At 39.8% G+C, this 20,026-nt stretch overlaps 1 protein-coding gene across 5 annotated transcripts in view; it reads left to right on the top strand.

Moving 5' to 3' along the window:
- The window catches only part of kif21b (kinesin family member 21B), a 118,572-nt gene that overhangs the window by 75,256 nt on the left and 23,290 nt on the right, over nt 1-20,026 (top strand). For all 5 annotated transcript variants that reach the window (XM_039749281.1, XM_039749278.1, XM_039749279.1 and 2 more), the window contains exons 15-22: nt 9,665-9,864; nt 9,976-10,083; nt 10,197-10,265; nt 13,837-14,063; nt 14,149-14,296; nt 14,635-14,829; nt 15,879-15,980; nt 16,124-16,289. In XM_039749281.1, coding sequence (XP_039605215.1) covers nt 9,665-9,864; nt 9,976-10,083; nt 10,197-10,265; nt 13,837-14,063; nt 14,149-14,296; nt 14,635-14,829; nt 15,879-15,980; nt 16,124-16,289 — 1,215 coding nt within the window. The remainder of the gene's footprint in view (nt 1-9,664; nt 9,865-9,975; nt 10,084-10,196; nt 10,266-13,836; nt 14,064-14,148; nt 14,297-14,634; nt 14,830-15,878; nt 15,981-16,123; nt 16,290-20,026) is intronic.

Below are 20,026 nucleotides of genomic sequence, written 5' to 3'. Positions count from 1 at the left end.
GTTTTGTAAATGTGTCGATCAGCACAAGCAGCAAGCAGACTGCCTTCCCATCCCCCACCGACAGAGCTCAACTCGGGCAAAAAGCACCCCCAGCTCAAGCCTTGTTTATCTCGGTGTGATGTATCTACAACAACAACAACAACATTTATTTATATAGCACATTTTCATACAAACAGTAGCTCAAAGTGCTTTACATATTAAAGAATAGAAAAATGAAAGACACAATTATAAAACAAAATAAATCAACATTAATTAACATCGAATAAGAGTAAGGTTCAATGGCCAGTGGGGACAGAAAAAACAAAAAAACTCCAGACGGCTGGAGAAAAAATAAATAAATCTAGAGTTGTATAGGGTAAATAATATATCATTATTTGGAACAAATGCATTTCATGTGTGTTCCGTGTCTACAATGATCTCTGTAAGTGTAAGATGACAGGAAATAAACACTTTCACAAAAGGTACACATATAACAAAACAAGTGCACTTTTATTCAAGAACATAACTGAAGAAAAAGAAATCAGGTTAGGGTATATCATTGACACAACCTATTTGGTTTTACAGCGATAAGAACTGCTGACTCATAATCAAGAGGTTGCGGGTTTGATCCTGGTTGTTTCCCCAGAAATAACGTTTTGAGTAGTGAGATGCTCTTATTGTTACTATAAATAGAGGACCTGAGAGACCTGGTGGATAGGTATGGCCAGAACAGATAAGCTTGAGAAGACCCATGTAAGGCTTCAAACACAAGTAATAAAATCTTAAGATTCTCTTCAATGGTGTATTTTAACTGGCGGCATCATTTTGAATTGCATTATACCATGCAGGAACTCAATGACAAGGTTTGGGACATCACACAGTGAAACATTGCAATAAGTTGGTCAAAGTGTGTATGTATGTACTTGAACAGTAGATAGATAGATAGATAGATAGATATTTGTCCCAAGGGAGAAATTTGACATGAGTAGACTATTTGTCACAAAATTCCAGTTATTGTTTTCTCTTTCTCTGTTTCTGATACCCTGTCTGCTGTTTATGATTTTTCAAAGAAAATTTTAACTCACATTTAAAGGGTGTAATTTTGTTTTTGGTTAGGGTGCCATCTTGTGGCAACATATACTCATTACACTATTAGGAAGAAATTCTGATATATGGAATAAAAAGACAGATATGCCATTATTCATTTAATATTTCATTCATGTGTTTATTTATTCATTCTTCCATTGATTTGTTGCATTATTTTTACATTTGTTTTCTCAATCCTCATCTTCATTTTAAGACTTTGGAGAGCCATATCCAAAGTTAGCACCGCAAGCGAGGCAGGAAGATTTCTTGCAAATGCTGACTGTCCATCACACGGCACATTTATATGCACACCTACACTTATGGGTACTAACTGATTTAGAGTTACTACTTACTGTAACCACCACTTTCGCTTGTACAGAGATAATTTAGAGCTACTAATGCAGGAGACTTAACTCACACTGGATGGATCAGATCTCTTCTCTGGTTTGAGAAGGTCTGGGAATTGCTCAAGAAAAGCTTGATTCTGTAGCTGGGGACAGGAATGTAATTGCATTGTGTAATTGCAACCCCCACAAAGAAAATCTGTTTGAGAGGACAACATTTGATTAGATGATTAATTTAACCTGCATGTAAACTTACAGTAAAACTGGAGATAATATAGTATGGGAATAAACAGGCAAACATAGGAACAACAAATCCCACAAAGACAACTTTCTTTGCACAGGCTCAACATGGGAGAAGTGTTTGTAACATTCAAGCTAAAATCATGCACATTACTTTTGAAAGTAGTAGAATCTTACTAAGGCCACTTGCTTGAGCAGCATAAGCCAGACTTTGGTGGGGTTGAAAGAAACAAAATGTCAGCCTGAAACATCCACACAAAATACTGAGAATGCGAACACTCCACACTATCTATGCTTCAAAAATATACTTAAGATTCTAGAGATGTTGTGAAGTAGAGCTAAACTTTGTGCTGCCTGTCAAGCAAACATTTGTACTTAAAACAGTGCATTTTGTGGTATACATATTTTATTTTATTATAATCACTCAGCTTTCTTTGTTCTTCATTTTTTACTATGTCCAGGTTAAGTAACTTCTTTTATCATACCCTTTCACACTTACTAATGAAGCTCTCAACCACTTCAAATGTTCACCAGATGTATTTTATCTGTATTTCATTTATAACATATACTTTATCTGGCTGTGCTGCTTGAATAATTAATCTGAATTATCATCTGATTGTGTGAAATTAGTGCAGGCATATAATGTGATAATTGCCATCAGTTTTGACTTATTGAAATTCAAGTCACAACAGTCACAAACAGGGTCAATTTGAAATTTCCACTCTCCCAAATCTGCACAAATATGGGGTTATGAGAGGAAGACTGGAGTCTCTGGAAGAATACCTACCCAGACATGAGTGGAATGTGCAAATCACACAGACAGGCAGGCTTTAAATTAAATCAAATGTTATGTTATACTAGAACAGTCTCTGGTAGTAGACATTCAAGGTTGTCTGAGTAGAACCGAGTAGTAGACCTAAGTGCTCAGAGCATATACTTGTGTGATTTGTAGATTGAATCAATAATTATTTTTAATCTTGTTTATCATTCACATTAAGAGATCTAGTTTATTGCATTTCTTTCCTTTAAAGCACCTTAGTTTAATCAGAAAACTTAGCTATTAAAGGACTTGTAAGTTTAAAAATACTCAATAATACATTAATGCTGACAGTATTTTAGATAATAGGCTCCAGATGACCCACATACCTACAAGCAGTTTCTGAGAAAATTAAGTATTTTTTTTGTTTTTACTACAATAATGGTTTATTAACAGCCCTGCACTCCAGGAAAACAACTGGAGTAGTTAGACCGAAACAAAAGTATTTTAATATGAATAAGAAGGTCAAGCAGAAAATTAATTGTCTCACACAATAAAAATGATAAAAATACAAGTCTATCGCTAAGAAACTTAGATAACCATATATAGTCAGAATAAAGATAGGGGTAAAAAGCGGCCTAACAATTAATGAGTGTGAAGCTAGCACCACTGAAATAGCACTTCCTTCTGGTACTCAAGTGGCATTCCAGCAATGAGTTTCCATGTTAAGTGAAACTTTGGAGATTTTAGACCTTTTGAAAGTGGCATTAAAGGTATGCATGTAGCATGTAAGTAGGGATATAACATTTATTAAGTAAAACATTGTCAGATAATGGCAGTGTTTTTCCCAAGCACTCCTTATACAGTAACTTCCGGTTTATACTTCACACTCAGAATGCGTACACGAATGCATTTTGACTCCCATGTGTTCCCAATGATCATATGATGCTTCCTCCGAGCACATTCTCAGAAATTAACATAACGTGTATACGAGTTGCAATATCAGCAAAAAATTGGTTGGCACAGTGTGTTCGAGTTGGAATGAGACGTCAGAGTCTCTGTTTACTATCAACATGTGACAGCAAGCTATTTAGCAGATCTAACAGGATCAATGTGCATACTTCGATATTTGATGAATGGTTCGATGTGGTGAAGTAAAATGCTGGCATACAAATGTATTCATGGTGCTTTTCTTTTCAAGCATCATATATTTCCCATCTTATTTAATGGTCTCACATACAATCTTCTGTGCTATCTTTTTTTTTGCACTTTCACAACAGCATCAGAATGTAGGGTGGCGTATATGAGCCACAGAGACAAAAAATTAGGGACACAGTGAAAGGGTCTATTTTGTGATTAAAGTGGAAATGTTGGCTTTAATCTTGAAATTTCCACTTTAATTTCACAGTTTATTTTGTCATTAAAGTAGAATGTCATAAATGTAATTTGAAAACCAATCCAGTTCTTAATCGCTATGTGCTTGTGGGGCTTCCTCCTGAACTGACAGCAGTGGCAGGCAGCAGTTATCACACAGCACACATTAAATGTATGATATTCCAGCTCTCTGCACCTTCAGAATCCTTAGATTAATACTTGATATCAATTTCATGATGGAATCCATTAAAGTATGTATATTACATTTTACAGATAGATCATTGACTTCATTTAAATAACAGATGTGGAGGCAGCACGGTGACAGAGTTTTTTTGCCTGGAGTTTGCATTGTTTTCCTGGTGGGTTTCCATAGTGTGTTCCAGTTTCCTTCTGAGGACATGCAGGTTTGGGGATTTTGTGATGCTAAAATGACGCTAGTGTACTGTATGTGTGTGCTTGTATTCACCTTGTGATAATTTGATGCCCCGTCCAGGGATTGTTTCTGCCTCACACCCAATGCTTACTTGAATGTCCACCTCCCTGGTTTAATGGATGTAATCATTAGACATCCATTCTTTTCATAGATATTGTGGCAAGGTGTTCTGGGAATTTAATGGATGTTTTGGGCAGTACACAACACAGTGAAGCCGGACTTTGTTTTCTCACCATATCTTGCACTGCCACCTGGTGGAATCTTGCAGATTTACGTAAAGTACACATGCAAGTATAAATACAGTAGTACATGGCTTGTGTAGCAGTAGCATCCAAAGGTGCATGTGTCACGTTATGTAACGTGTAAACCCAGTACAGTACATACAGTTGTGCTTGACAGTTTGTGAACCCTTTAGAATTTTCTATATTTCTGCATAAATATGACCTAAAACATCAGATTTTCACTCAAGTCCTAAAAGTAGATAAAGAGGAACCAGTTAAACAAATTAGACAAAAATATTATACTTGGTCATTTATTTATTAAGGAAAATGATCGAATATTACATATTTGTGAGTGGCAAGAGTATGTGAACCTTTGCTTTCACCCCTTTGCAGCAATAACTGCAACTAAACGTTTCCGGTAACTTTTGATCATTCCTGCACACCGGCTTGGAGGAATTTTAGCTCATTCCTCTGTACAGAACAGCTTCAACTCTGGGATGTTGGTGGGTTTCCTCACATTAACTGCTCGCTTCAGGTCCTTCCACAACATTTCGATTGGATTAAGGTCAGGACTTTGACCTGGCCATTCCAAAACATTAACTTTATTCTTCTTTAACCATTCTTTGGTAGAATGACTTGTGTGCTTAGGGCCGTTGTCTTGCTGCATGACCCACCTTCTCTTGAGAGTCAGTTCATGGACAGATGTCCAGACATTTTCCTTTAGAATTCTCTGATATAATTCAGAATTCATTGTTCCATCAATGAAGGCACGCCGTCCTGGCCTAGATGCAGCAAAACAGGCCTAAACCATAATACTACCACCACCATATTTCACAGATGGGATAAGGTTCTTATGCTGGAATGCAGTGTTTTCCTTTTTCCAAACATAAAGCTTTTCATTTAAACCAAAAAGTTCTATTTTGGTCTCATCTGTCCACAAAACATTCTTTCAATAGCCTTCTGGTTTGTCCATGTGATCTTTAGCAAACTGCAGACGAGCAGCAATGCTTTTTTTGGAGAACAGTGGCTTTCTCCTTGCAACCCTGCCATGCACACCATTGTTGTTCAGTGTTTTCCTGATGGTGGACTCATGAACATGAACATTAGCCAATGTGAGAGAGGCCTTCAGTTGCTTAGAAGTTACTCTGGGGACTTCACTGACTATTACATGCCTTGCTCATGGAGTGATGTTTGTTCGTTGACCACTCCCGGAGAGGGTAACAATGGTCTTGAATTACCTCCATTTGTACACAATCTGTCTGACTGTGGATTGGTGGAGTCCAAACTATTTAGAGATGGTTTTGTAACTTTTTCCGCCCTGATGAGCATCAACAACTTTTTTTCTGAGGTCCTCAGAAATCTCCTTTGTTCGTGCCATGATATACTTCCACAAACGTGTTGTGAAGAGCAGACTTTGATAGATCCTGTTCTTTAAATAACACAGGGTGCCAACTCAGACCTGATTGTCATCCCATTGATTGAAAACACCTGACTGTAATTTCACCTTCAAACTAACTGCGAATCCTAGAGGTTCACATACTTTTGCCATTCACAAATGTAATATTCGATAATTTTCCTCAATAAATAAATGACCAAGTATAATATTTTTGTTTAATTTGTTTAACTGTTTTCTCTTTATCTACTTTTAGGACTTGAGTGAAAATCTGATGATGTTTTAGGTCATATTTATGCAGAAATAAAGAAAATTGTAAAGGGTTCACAAACTTTCAAGCACAACTGTAAATCAAATAAGAGACCAGGAGCCTCATTCATAACGGCGTGCGTAGAATTCGCACTATAACATGATGTAAGCACAAAAGCCGAAATATGCTTACACACAGAAAAATCCAGATGCAGGAATCTGTGCGCACTCCCAACTTCCACGTTCTTCCACTACATAAATCCCAGTCAGCGTGAAAGTAACGCACGTGCACGCGCCTGCTGTCCCGTCTCAATTCCTCCTAGAATTACACCTCTTTCCCAAGGTTTATTCCATTTTTTTTTCTATAAGGGTTTTTTTAGGAGTTTTTTCTTGTTTTCTTAAAGAGTCAAGGCTGGGGGGCTGTCAAGAGACAGGGCCTGTTAAAGCCCATTGCCGTACTTCTTGTGTGATTTTGGGCTATACAAAAAATAAATTGTATTGTATTGTTCCAAAAAAGATAGTAATCATCATCCATAATGACCACAGACCTGTAGCTCATACTCCTACTCCAATGAAGTGCTTTGAGAAGCTAGTCCTGAGTCACATCAAATCTTCACTTCCTCTCACCTTGGACCAGCACCAATATGCCTAAAGAGCCAACAGAAGATCCCATTAATACAGCTCAATCAGCACTCATGTAAATGGATCAAGGACTTCTTAAAAAAACGATCACAGACGATTAGGCTGGGGACCCACTACTCCCCAACCCTGACACTCAGCACTGGTGGTTCACAGGGCTGCATGCTGCGTCCTCTTCTTTATTCCTTATATACCCAGGATTGCACACCAATACATATCATAAATAAAATCATCAGGTTTGCTGATGACAACAACTGTGGTAGGACTATACATAATGGAAGTGAGTTTGCCTATAGGGATGAGGTCAGTAAACTGTTTGAATGGTGCTTTATTAACAACTTGGCACTCAACACCTCCAAAAACAAAGGAGCTGATTATCAGCTTCAGGAGGCAGGAAGAGGAACCTGCTCTTCTATACATCAGAGGAGATATAGTGTAGAGAGTGCCTAGCTTTAAATTCCTTGGCACACACATTTAGCAGTTCCTCACATGGTCTGTTAATACAACTTCTATGGTGAAGTATGCACAGAAGCGGCTCTACTTCTTAAGGATGGTGAGGAAGGCCAGCCTGTCCAAACAGCTGTTGATGTCCTTTTATTGCTGCCATGTGGAAAGCATAGTTACCTGTGCCATTCTGGTATGATATGATGGCTGCTTCGTGGCTGACAAGAATGCTATTCAGAGAGACATCAAATCGGCACAAAAAATTACCAACACCCAGTTACCCTCACTAGAGAACAGAACTTGATGTTTACAAAAGGCCAAAAAAATCAATAGTGTCCCATCTCATCCATGCTGTTGCTGCTTTCTGGAAGGTGGTATAGCTCTATTAAGATACGCATTTACAGATGGCTGAAAAGCTTCTACCTGAGTGCTCTTAGAGAACTACATTTTGTTAAATAAGTGTTTACTGCATCTAAGTGCTTTTAGTTGTATGTCTTTTACTGTCACCCATGGCATCAATGAGACAAAAGTGTAAAATGCTCCACTATTTAATATTTTTATTTTTCCACCTTCAATGTTTTGTTGTTTTCTTTTATTGGTTTATATTCATGCATATGTGTAGTTTAAAATGCATACCATATGTTGAAACAGTTGAAGGTTCTGTTTTTATTATATTGTATGTACTATTCAGACGACACAGAACTTATTGTACATCTGTGCAATGACAATAAGAGGCATTCTATTCTGTTCTATTAAAATGAAACCAAGTAATGTTGAAAGAAGATGCTAAACTACACATAAATTTCAAAAAAGGAAAAACAAGCAACAGAATTAAGAGTCTGAAGATCAGAATAAAGTTCTCTTTTGTGGAAATGTTGCTGGGTATATGCTAAAGGCTGGTTTAATTTTTTGCTACTTAAATGCACATTCCTTTAATGGCACTGAACAAGCATTTCCATTTTCTTGCAGCACAATAAGAAAGCTTAGATACATCAGTATTGTTCCTGGAGTGTTCCCACAAGTTTTTTATACTGAAGGTTGAGAAGTACTTCTCAAAAAGTCAACATTGAAATTAAATTTTTGTTCATTTTAGATAATACGGCTGCATATACAGAATCTCTACACAGTGGTTCAGGTTTTCTTTTTGTGTTGGGACACCATGTCTCTTCTTAGGTCTTTCAATTAAAGAGTGATTCACTGCTTGAAAGCTACATATATAAAGCTTACTTTTTATTACATTCATCATGCATTGGAAGATGAATTAAACCTCAATGTGATGCAAAGTATGAAGTCTTTTAATACTGTAGACTGCATCATGTACAGTATGTAAAATAACAACAACAACAACATTTATTTATATAGCACATTTTCATACAAACAGTAGCTCAAAGTGCTTTACATATTAAAGAATAGAAAAATGAAAGACACAATTATAAAACAAAATAAATCAACATTAACATCGAATAAGAGTAAGGTTCAATGGCCAGGGGGACAGAAAAAACAAAATAACTCCAGACGGCTGGAGAAAAAATAAAATCTGTAGGGATTCCAGACCATGAGACCGCCCAGTCCCCTCTGGGCATTCTACCTAACATAAAATAGAGTACAAATACCCAGAAACTATCAATTGTTAACACTTATTGTGTGTGTATTTTGAAATTATATGTTTGTAGGGTCGACATGCAATCAAATAAAGATAAAGTTTGGCAAGTACTGACAGAGGCTCTGCAAATTGAGGGTGTAGTTTTTGAAGATCTGATTCAGAAAGATGTTGGAGAAACTATTGAAGAGAATGGAAAGTGTTGACTGCACTAGAACTGGAAGAAATTATTCATGTGTCACTAGAAGAAGAGGAATGAGCTGAAGAGTCACAGGGTTCAATTCGCTGTCAGTTTTTTGAAGTTTTCAAACAGAGAACAATCTTATGGGAGGATACAATCTATTAATAGAGTAAAGTCATGCACTGTTAAAGATGTCATTTTCTGCTACGAAGTAAAGGTTGAGGCAATAATGTCTAAACCAGATACTGTATATCAGCTCAACCACAAGACAATTCTGAATCTTCTGGTAGCTTTAGCCCTCCTGACATGACACTCAATAACATGAGCCACTACAACTGTGTTGTCTAAAAGGAAATTTGCAACTTGTCTGAATTACCAATCTATTTCCAATTTGGATGTTGCAACATTTTTCTATTGTAGAAACACATTTCCCATTGTAAATTTAAAAAGGTCTTAATGATTTACTATGCTTCTGCAGACTTTATAAAGTAAACTCAATCAGATTACAATCCATGGGACAGTAGAACTGTTTTGATGTTTGACAAACTCTTTGATTATTAATTAGATGACAAAACTGATGGAACTTGTGGTATATTTAGACTGTCCTCAGTAACATAAGTGTTTTAAAAGAATATTTGCACTTTTTAGTTTAAAAGGTTTTGAATTCATGCTAATATATATTTAATACAACAAGTTATTTACTGTTTTTTATGGTTTATTGTAGTGTCCATGGAGAATTATACAGAGGAAAAGGCCAACAAGATCAAATCTGACTATGAGAAGAGGCTGAAGGAGATGAACCGTGACTTGCAGAAATTGCAGGCAGCACAGAAAGAGCATGCTAGGCTCCTCAAAAACCAAACACGCTATGAGAGGGAGCTAAAGAGACTACAAGCTGAAGTGGTTGAGATGAAGAAGGCCAAGGTGAGCCAAGTAAAAATCACATGTGATGCAACCAAGTCAGTAAGACCAAGTAAAGTGCACTGATGACTACAGAATGTGTTTAGCATGTCAAACATTTTAAAATTTGTCCAGGTGGCATTGATGAAACAGATGAAAGATGAGCAGCAGCGTCGCCGGTTGTTGGAAGCCAAGAGGAACCGAGAGATTGCTCAGCTTAAAAAGGAGCAGCGGAGACAGGAAGTTAGTGTTTCGGAGTTATATAAGCCTAGGCTCTTCTTCTTTGACAGCTATATGGCCTTTTATATCCTGCCTTTTTTTCCTATTTAAGATGTTGTTTTCTGTTTTCCTTTAAGTATCAGATTCGAGCTCTGGAAACACAAAAAAGACAGCAAGAGATTGTCCTAAAGAGGAAAACACAAGAGGTGAGAACTTGTGGTAGTCCATTCATCCATCTATTCATTTTCTAAGCTTGCTTATTCCATTTCCAGGTCATAGGGAGACTTTACCATTGGTTTGGTGACCATTTCATGGGTTTTCCCAAGTTGGTTGCTTTCAAGATCTTCATCCTCCACTCTCTGCTGTAGCTCTATCCATTCTTTGAGATGATACTTGTTTTTCTTATGTCATCAGCCACCTCCTCCAACCACCTGTTCTCTGGCCTTCCTTTGGGCCTCATCCCCACAATATTCAATACATTGTACCTTTTCACCCAGTCATCCTATGCCTTTAGCTGCACTTGCTTAACCACCTTAGTCTTTCTCTCATTGGTACAACACCTATTGTGTCCAAACCAAGTCTTTTTTTTTAAATCTGAATACTGCTTCCTGTCACTACATGACATTCCCTGATCATTCTATTCTCTATTCTTCATCTCCAGTTTTTAGAACTTTGCCATCTTTGCCCACATCTCAGTCATGTGCAGAATACTATACTTTAGAAACATTTTGTAAACATTTCAGTTTAATGTAAGAGAAGCCCCTTTGTAAGACAGAAAGAGGAAACAGCTCCTTTAATTTCTTCCATTTCCATCTCAACCTTTGCATCGCTGCTGTGCCCATACATCTGCATTTAGCTTGTCACCTAGGTAGCAGATCTTCCATTCTTTCTCCTGAACAGCTTCATTACTGATATCTAAATTTACACCCACCATATCAGCATACTTCATGCCTCTGGTACACTTTCTTTTAATAAAGTTGTGCTTACTTCCAGCAGACTACCCTATAATCTGCTGCACGTTTTATGCACCCACTTTCGGCAACCTGTGAATTAGTTTGTTCTATAGTTTGTTAAATGGTTAACAGTTTGTTCCATCTCCTGCACACCCTGCATGGTCATGCAATCACCATTTTTTGGGCCTTTGCACCCACCACTTTTATGATTGTGCTACTTTTCCTACACACATCACTTTGGTCTTTTCTGCATTTACCTGGAGGCTTTTCACTTCCAAACTAGTTTACCTCTTTAGTATGTTCTCCCTCAGTCCGTCACTTTTTGTTATCAATATAGCTGTACAGTTCATTGTTCTTGCTTTTGTATTCATTAACATAACCTCAGACACTAGTCATTTCTTCAAACCTAACTTTTCAATGCTAATCTCAAAATCCTTGTAGCACCCTGTCAGATGGCTTCCAGATCTACAAATAGATAATATAGTTTCTTTCATTTTGACCTGTGATTAGAATTATGTCCCTGTTTGTGTTAGAAATGGGATCCAGCCTTAAAAATATATACTAAAATCCCCCCATTTGATTAGAGGTACTATACAAAGGATGAGTAAGGTAAAACCCACAGTACCCCGTGTCAAACAGTAATTTGAGGAACCAGAAATGGGGAAACCCACTTTATGATGGTCCTAGACCTGATGCTCTTTGGGAAGGCTGGTTTGGTGGCAGGGAAGATGAATGAGAGGCAGTGAGAGTGTGAGGTGTGGAGGAGAGTGGAAATGCTTTTTTTTTATTATTATTAATTTTATTGCAATCCATACAAAGCAATCAAGTTTTTACAAAAAGAAAAATTGGGTTAAGAACAGATCGATCTGCTTTCTATTTACATAAGGAAATTCATTTTCTGAAAGCGCGTCTACGGTGTAGCATCTGTGCTGAACGCCACAACGGATAGATTCTCAGCCCTTTGCAAGGCTCTTTGAGGTGACTTGCTGTCCTTAAAAGGACTGCTTGCCTTTTACCACACTAGTTTGAAAAAGCACCTGTGACTGTGTGGAATTGCCGTTTTCATAGTCTCTGCTGCTGTAGATGATGTAATGCCAGCTCATTCATTTGGTGATTCATCCCTGGGAGATGTAACTTTTCCAGCATTGTTGCAATAGCATTGTGCATATAGTTGACCACTCTGATTACATTTGGAAAACCACATACTGTATTACTATGAATTGTGCTTTGATGTTTGCCAGTTCAACCACAGTGTAAGGAAATCTTATATATCTGGATGACAAGCAGATATTACCATCCCATACAGCTGACGGCTCATTGATGATTGTGAAATACCCGATTGGTCAGCAAGCTCACATTGCAAAGCTCCTGTGGTTAAAAACCTTGCAAAAAGCAGGTAGAGCATAATTCCTCAAAGTCTGCCTTTGTAAAACCAGCTCTAGTTCAGCACACAGCTACAAGAGGGTAACATTTGGAAATCGAAATCAACTTAGAAGCCAGTCATTATCATCAATAAATACACTTTCTCTTCTAATTCCTCTATTCACAATGTCTTTTAACAACGCTAAAGCAGTTATGGTAGTTGGAATAGTTTTATGGTAGTTGGAATAGTTTGGCCATTCTGTGCGCCATTATACCGTTACAGAAAAAATACAATGAAGTGAATTAAATTCGTAAAAGATATGCAATTAATTTCCATGTATTTGATAAGTCCCGCAACATGGAATGCGAATCTATAAAAGAAAGGGACACCATGCAGAAACAGTAACACTGCTTTGATCTTGGGTGTTGCCCTTTTGCAAAACTGAACAGAAATTTGTGTACGCATGAGGCTGCCATGCAAATGTGTGTGGCTTTATGAAAAGTTTAGCTTTTATAGCATATCGAAGTGAGTGTGGAAACAGGCATATGCACATTTTTGTGTGTACACACCACTTATACATGAGGAACCTAGTCTTCGCCTATACGTTCAATGAAAAACTGAAGCCTTGCCCTAATGTTCTTTTCGCTATAATGATCCCACACTGAAATATTGGGGCTTTTGGATAATTTTTTTAATATCAAACAGTCAGCTCTTGGGCTGAATTTGTTAGACTGGTCTTGGACAAAGTAGCAGTTCTTTGAAATCAACACAACTTGTAGATAATTTTCCTAATCGTGGAATGATTGAGTTCAAATAATTTGGCGATCTTTTTAAATCCCTTGCCAGTCACATAGTCGTCCACAACCTTTTTTCTGAGGGCCTTATAGAGCACTTGATAACACCACACGTGTACAAAAATTGCACACTAAAACCACTATTACACTAAAACCTTTGTATCTGTGGTTTAAATAAGATGGGTTCCACCTACATGCTACCTAATGAGGATCTAATCATTGGCATCTTATTCTAATTTTATGGAACTGAAGTGGGGATAAATGTTGAGGTATACTTACTTTTTCTACTGGACAATCAGCATTTTTGTTCATTTAGGTTATTAGAATGAATATACCATGTCAGTTTTATGAGCCATGTGTTCCAGTATATAATCTATATCACCTTTATCTGTAGGCACTGTTTGCATGAAGAATTATTGTTTGCCTGTTCAAAAATGTTGAAAAAGCCACTGATTTCCATAGGGTGTACTTTTTCACAACACTGTATATTGTAATGTTGTTAGAAATGCAATATTTTAGATATTTTAAATATTGTATTTATTTATTTACTTTACCATGGGCACGCCTGATTAAGAATTACATTGTCCTTGAAACATATGGTAAATAAATGAACTAAAGCTTTATTCAGCATTTCTTTGAACTTAAAAGTTGTTTTCATTGTGCATAGGTGACAGCTCTCCGAAGGCTTGCAAAGCCTATGTCTGAAAGAGTGGCAGGGAGGGTCATTCGTCGCTTTAACAATATGGACTCTGGTGCAGACCTCTCAGCCAGTACAACATCCTCTGAACCTGAAACTGCACGCACTGTTTCCAGCATTGTTCGACAGTGGAACAGGAAGATCAATGGCTATGCAGAAACACCTGAACCCATTGTAAATGGAACAGTGCCAATCAGGTTTGACTGTATAGCTTATGTTTTTTGTTATAAAAAACTTGCTAGTAGAAGTTGTCAGACCTCTCATGATTGTATTTGCTTGCAGGAAGAAGTTACAGAGAAAAACTGTTGGTGGCAGCTTTGCAAAGCTAGCGCGACAAAAGTGGCTTTCGTTGGAACGGAGAGTGATGGATATAGTCATGCAAAGATTGACTGTTACCAATATGGAAGCAGACATGGACCGTTTGATAAAGGTTTGAGTTTGAAGGTCATCACTGAGATATATGCACATATACACACGCAAACTGTATCTGTTTGTCTGTGCGTGTATATATGTATGTATGTATGTATGTATGTATAACGTATACATATGTAAATAAGGAGGTTATGAAAGTTGTATTGTAGGAGAAAATCAACAATAGAGGAAGTCCTAAACATGATCACAGCTTACAATTAGATATAATGGATAGCACAGATTCTACTGTGGATCTTGGATATGAAGGAACTTGCTGTAAAGTACAATGTATTTTGTCAAATCAGAGTAAATCAGAGCTAGAGAGAGACATCTGCTAAAGTGCATGATTCTTTGCAGAAACGTGAAGAACTAACAGGCCAGCAGGAAATACTTCAGAGAAAACGAGAGAGGTTCCTAAATGAGACACCTGAAATTGACAAAGATCTGCAAGAAATGAATGAAGAAATTGAGGTGCTGAATGCCAACATTGACTACATCAATGACAGTATTGCTGACTGTCAAGCTACAATAATGCAAATGGAAGAAACAAAGGTAAGTCAAGGACTATAGTGTTCAAAAGTGATACTTTAGTAAAGACACTCAGTCTTTGCTCTTTAAAATTATTTAAGAAAATTTTTATAATTATATAAATTTATAAGTATTAAACCATCAGAGGTAAAAAATTACTGTCTCTAAATTTAATACACAAAACAGCAATTTTTGTGTTTGTGGTCTGTCAGTGTATCATTTTTTTTAATTCTCATACTTTGTATAAAGGCATTTAAAATGCTATATTTTCTTTTCAGTATATAACGTATTATACATTTTATTTTGAAAACAAAACTATATTTAAGTTGGCTATACATGAAAATACTAAAACACTGATATTATTCTTTAAGGATACTCAGAATTGTAACATTTTTATATTAGGTATATTCTCGTATTAAAGGTTAAGAGCCATACAGAAAACTGAGAACAACAACATATTTTAGCATCATCAGTTGAAAAATCATTTATACAGTATTGTACCTTTTTATTTAATATTCAAGAAATTTCTTTGTCTCTCTAGGATTTAAAAAGTATGTGTAATCTATCTATCTATCTATCTATCTATCTATCTATCTATCTATCTATCTATCTATCTATCTAAAGTTACTGAATTAATATTAACTTAACATCTAATCTTGTGTCTGTACCATGCAGTTTCAGTTTAATGTTTGCATATTACATGTTGATATTTCTGAACAAAAATTTTAAGTTACAATTTATAGTAAAAATGTATGAAAAAAATTCTTGAATAAAACATTAATTCACAAAAAGCTACTTTAATTTTGCAGTGAAATGTTACTGCTTCTTCACCTTACATAACTTCTAATGGTACATTCAGGTATCACTAGAATAAAGGGAACCCAAATGAGTATTGGTACAAATATTGTATAAAGGAAATGAATCCACAAGGCAAATGTAGTATTTGGATGTTTTGTTTTTTTTATCTTGACTTTGTTTAGCATTCAAAACTGTAATTTATTCTGTGTATGCAATATCTTTTCAAAACAAACCTCAGACTTGTTTATAAAAACAAAGTCTTTTTTATTTTGTAGGATGAGCTGGACTCAGTAGACACCTCTGTTGTCATTAGCTCCTGCTCTCTCGCAGAAGCACGTCAGCTGCTTGATCTTTTCCTCAAGTCCTCCATTGACAAGGTGAGAAGCATGTAACCTGAAAAGCTGCAAGTTAATTGTAATTTGTTGCTTCATACCTTTCATCCTAAGCTTATGTTTTTTTATTTTTTGGGATCCGCCTTACAATTAAATTGTTGTTGATTTTCTTTCTGCTGCCTCCACAGGGTCTCCAGGTTGCTCAGAAGGAGGCTCAGATCCGTTTGTTGGAAGGTAGACTGAGACAGACGGATGTGACTGGCTCAGCTCAAAACCACATCATATTGGACGCACTTAGAGAGAAAGCTGAATGCCACCCTGAGTTGCAGGCTTTGATCCATAATGTCCAACAAGGTACTTCCACCTTAATAGCTGGTTGGCTTACAGCTCTGCACAGATGATCAAAATATAATATTATGCATGATGTCGCCACTATTTTTCCCTGGACACTCTGGTTTTCTTCTTACATCTGAAAATTGATGACTTTAAATTAACTCTGTATGAGTAACTGAGTGTGGTTATGTGAATGAGTGTGTGTATTGCAGTTTCTTCTTACATCTGAAAATTGATGACTTTAAATTAATCCTGTATGAGTGACTGAGTGTGGTTATGGGAATGAGTATGTGTATTGCAGTGGACAGGAAATTGTTCATGCTTGTTTCTGTGCCCTACATTGTATCCATTGTTGCCAGAGTAGGTTCTGGACCCTCGCGACACTGAATTGGGCTGATCAGTTTCAAAAGTAAGTGATTAAGAGCTGTGACCTCAAGGGGCAGGTTTTGAGCCATTCCGGAATCCGAAAAATCCATCCATCCATCCATCCATCCATCCATCCATCCATCCATCCTCTTCCGCTTATCCAAGGTCGGGTCGCGGGGGTAGCAGCTTAAGTAGAGAAGCCCAGACTTCCCTCTCCCCAGCCACTTCTTCCAGCTCTTCCGGGAGAATCCCAAGGCGTTCCCAGGCCAGCAGGGAGACATAGTCTCTCCGGCGTGTCCTGGGTCTTCCCCGGGGCCTCCTCCTGAGCCACCTCATCTGACTCCTCTCGATGCGGAGGAGCAGCAGCTCTACTCTGAGCCCCTCCCGGATGACTGAGCTCCTCACCCTATCCTTAAGGGAAATCCCAGACACACTGCGAAGGAAACTCATTTCAGCCGCTTGTATTGCGATCTCGTTCTTTCGGTCACTACCCATAGCTCATGACCATAGGTGAGGGTAGGAACGTAGATCGACTGGTAAATTGAGAGCTTTGCCTTACGGCTCAGCTCCTTTTCACCACGACAGACCGATGCAGAGCCGCATCACTGCGGATGCCGCACCGATCCGCCTGTCATCTCACTCCATTCTTCCCTCACTCGTGAACAAGACCCCGAGATACTTGAACTCCTCCACTTGGGGCAGGATCTCTCCCCCAACCCTGAGAGGGCACTCCACCCTTTTCGGCTGAGGACCATGTCTCGGATTTGGAGGTGCTGATTCTCATCCCAGCCGCTTCACACTCAGCTGCGAACCGATCCAGAGAGCTGAAGATCACGGCCTGATGAAGCAAACAGGACAACATCATCTGCAAAAGCAGTGACCCAATCCTGAGTCCACCAAACCGGACCCCTTCAACACCCTGGCTGCGCCTAGAAATTCTGTCCATAAAAGTTATGAACAGAATCGGTGACAAAGGGCAGCCCTGGCGGAGTCCAACTCTCACTGGAAGCGGGCTCGACTTACTGCGGCAATGCGGACCAAGCTCTGACACGGTTGTACAGGACCGAACAGCTCTTATCAGGGGTCCGGTACCCCATACTCCCGAGCACCCCACAGGATTCCCGAGGGACACGGTCAATGCCTTTTCCAAGTCCACAAAACACATGTAGACCGGTGGGCAAACTCCCATGCACCCTCCAGGACTCTGCTAAGGGTGAAGAGCTGGTCCACTGTTCAGCGACCAGGACGAAAACCACACTGTTCCTCCTGAATCCGAGGTTGACTATCCGGCGGACCCTCCTCTCCAGAACCCCGAATAGACTTTTCCAGGGAGGCTGAGGAGTGTGATCCCTCTATAGTTGGAACACACCCTCCGGTTTTTAAAGAGGGGACCACCACCCGGTCTGCCAATCCAGAGGCACTGTCCCGATGTCCATGCGATGTTGCAGAGGCGTGTCAACCAAGACAGTCCTACAACATCCAGAGCCTTAAGGAACTCCTTCCATCTCATCCACCCCCGGGGCCCTGCCACCAAGGAGTTTTTTGACCACCTCGGTGACTTCAGTCCCAGAGATGGGAGAGCCCACCTCAGAGTCCCCAGGCTCTGCTTCCTCATGGAAGGCATGTTAGTGGGATTGAGGAGGTCTTGAAGTACTCCCCCACCGACCCAGCGTCCCGAGTGAGGTCAGCAGCACACCATCCCCACCATATACGGTGTTGACACTGCACTGCTTCCCCTCCTGAGGCCGGACGGTGGACCAGAATCTCCTCGAAGCCGTCCAAAGTGTTCTCCATGGCCTCTCCAAACTCCTCCCATGCCCGAGTTTTGCCTCAGCAACAACCGAAGCCGTTCCGCTTGGCCTGCGGTACCTATCAGCTGCCTCCAGAGACCCACAGGACAAAAAGTCCTATAGGACTCCTTCTTCAGCTTGACGGCATCCCTCACCACCGGTGTCCACCAGCGGGTTTGGGGATTGCCGCTGCGACAAGCACCGACCACCTTGCGGCCACAGCTCCGGTCAGCCGCCTCAACAATAGAGGCACGGAACATGGCCCATTCGGACTCAATGTCCCCACCTCCCTCGGGGCGTGGTTGAAGTTCTGCGGAGGTGGGAGTTGAAGCTACTTCTGACAGGGGACTCTGCCAGCCGTTCCCAGCAGACCCTCACAACACGTTTGGGCCTACCAGGTCTGACCGGCATCTTCCCCCACCATCGAAGCCAACTCACCACCAGGTGGTGATCAGTTGACAGCTCCGCCCCTCTCTTCACCCGAGTGTCCAAGACATATGGCGCAAGTCCGGCGACACGACCACAAAGTCGATCATCGACCTGAGGCCTAGGGTGTCCTGGTGCCAAGTGCACATATGAACACCCTTATGCTTGAACATGGTGTTCGTTATGGACAATCCGTGGCGGGCACAGAAGTCCAACAACAAAACACCGCTCGGGTTCAGATCGGGGGGGCCATTCCTCCCAATCACGCCCTTCCAGGTCTCACTGTCATTGCCCACGAGCATTGAAGTCTCCCAGCAAAACGAGGGAATCCCAGAAGGTATGCCCTCTAGCACCCCTCCAGAGACTCCAAAAGGGTGGATACTCCAAACTGCTGTTGGCATACGCACAAACAACAGTCAGGACCCTTCCCCACCCGAAGGCGGAGGGAGGCCACCCTCTCGTCCACCGGGGTAAACCTCAATGCACAGGCTCCAAGTCGGGGGCAATAAGTATACCCACACCTGCTCGGCGCCTCTCACCGGGGGCAACTCCAGAGTGGTAGAGAGTCCAACCCCTCTCAAGGAGATTGGTTCCAGAGTCCAAGCTGTGCGTCGAGGTGAGTCCGACTATATCTAGCGGAACCTCTCACCTCGCGCACTAGCTCAGGCTCCTTCCCCTTCAGAGAGGTGAAATTCCACGTCCCAAGAGCCAGTTTCTGTAGCCGAGGATCAGACCGCCAAGGTCCCCGCCTCCGGCCACCACCCAACTCACACTGCACCCGACCTCCTTGGCCCCTCCCATAGGTGGTGAGCCCATGGGAGGAGGACCCACGTTACCTCTTGGGCTGTGCCCGGCCGAGCCCCATGGGTGCAGGCCCGGCCACCAGGCGCTCGCCATCGAAAAATCCAAGAAAGTCAAAATCAAAGGTGGATTTTATTAAAGGTTGTTTGACATAGATAGATAGATAGATAGATAGATAGATAGATAGATAGATAGATAGATAGATAGATAGATAGATAGATAGATAGATAGATAGATAGATAGATAGATAGATAGATAGATAGATAGATACTTTATTTTGATTAATCCCAAGGGGAAATTCACATAATCCAGCAGCAGCATACCGATACAAAAAACAATATTAAAATATAAGAGTAATAAAAATGCAGGTAAAAA

The sequence above is a fragment of the Polypterus senegalus genome, chromosome 3, assembly GCF_016835505.1.
Source record: "Polypterus senegalus isolate Bchr_013 chromosome 3, ASM1683550v1, whole genome shotgun sequence".
NCBI classification, from domain to species: domain Eukaryota; kingdom Metazoa; phylum Chordata; class Cladistia; order Polypteriformes; family Polypteridae; genus Polypterus; species Polypterus senegalus.
The sequence above is the reverse complement of the archived record's forward strand: the minus strand, read 5'-3'. Positions and strand labels throughout refer to the sequence as shown.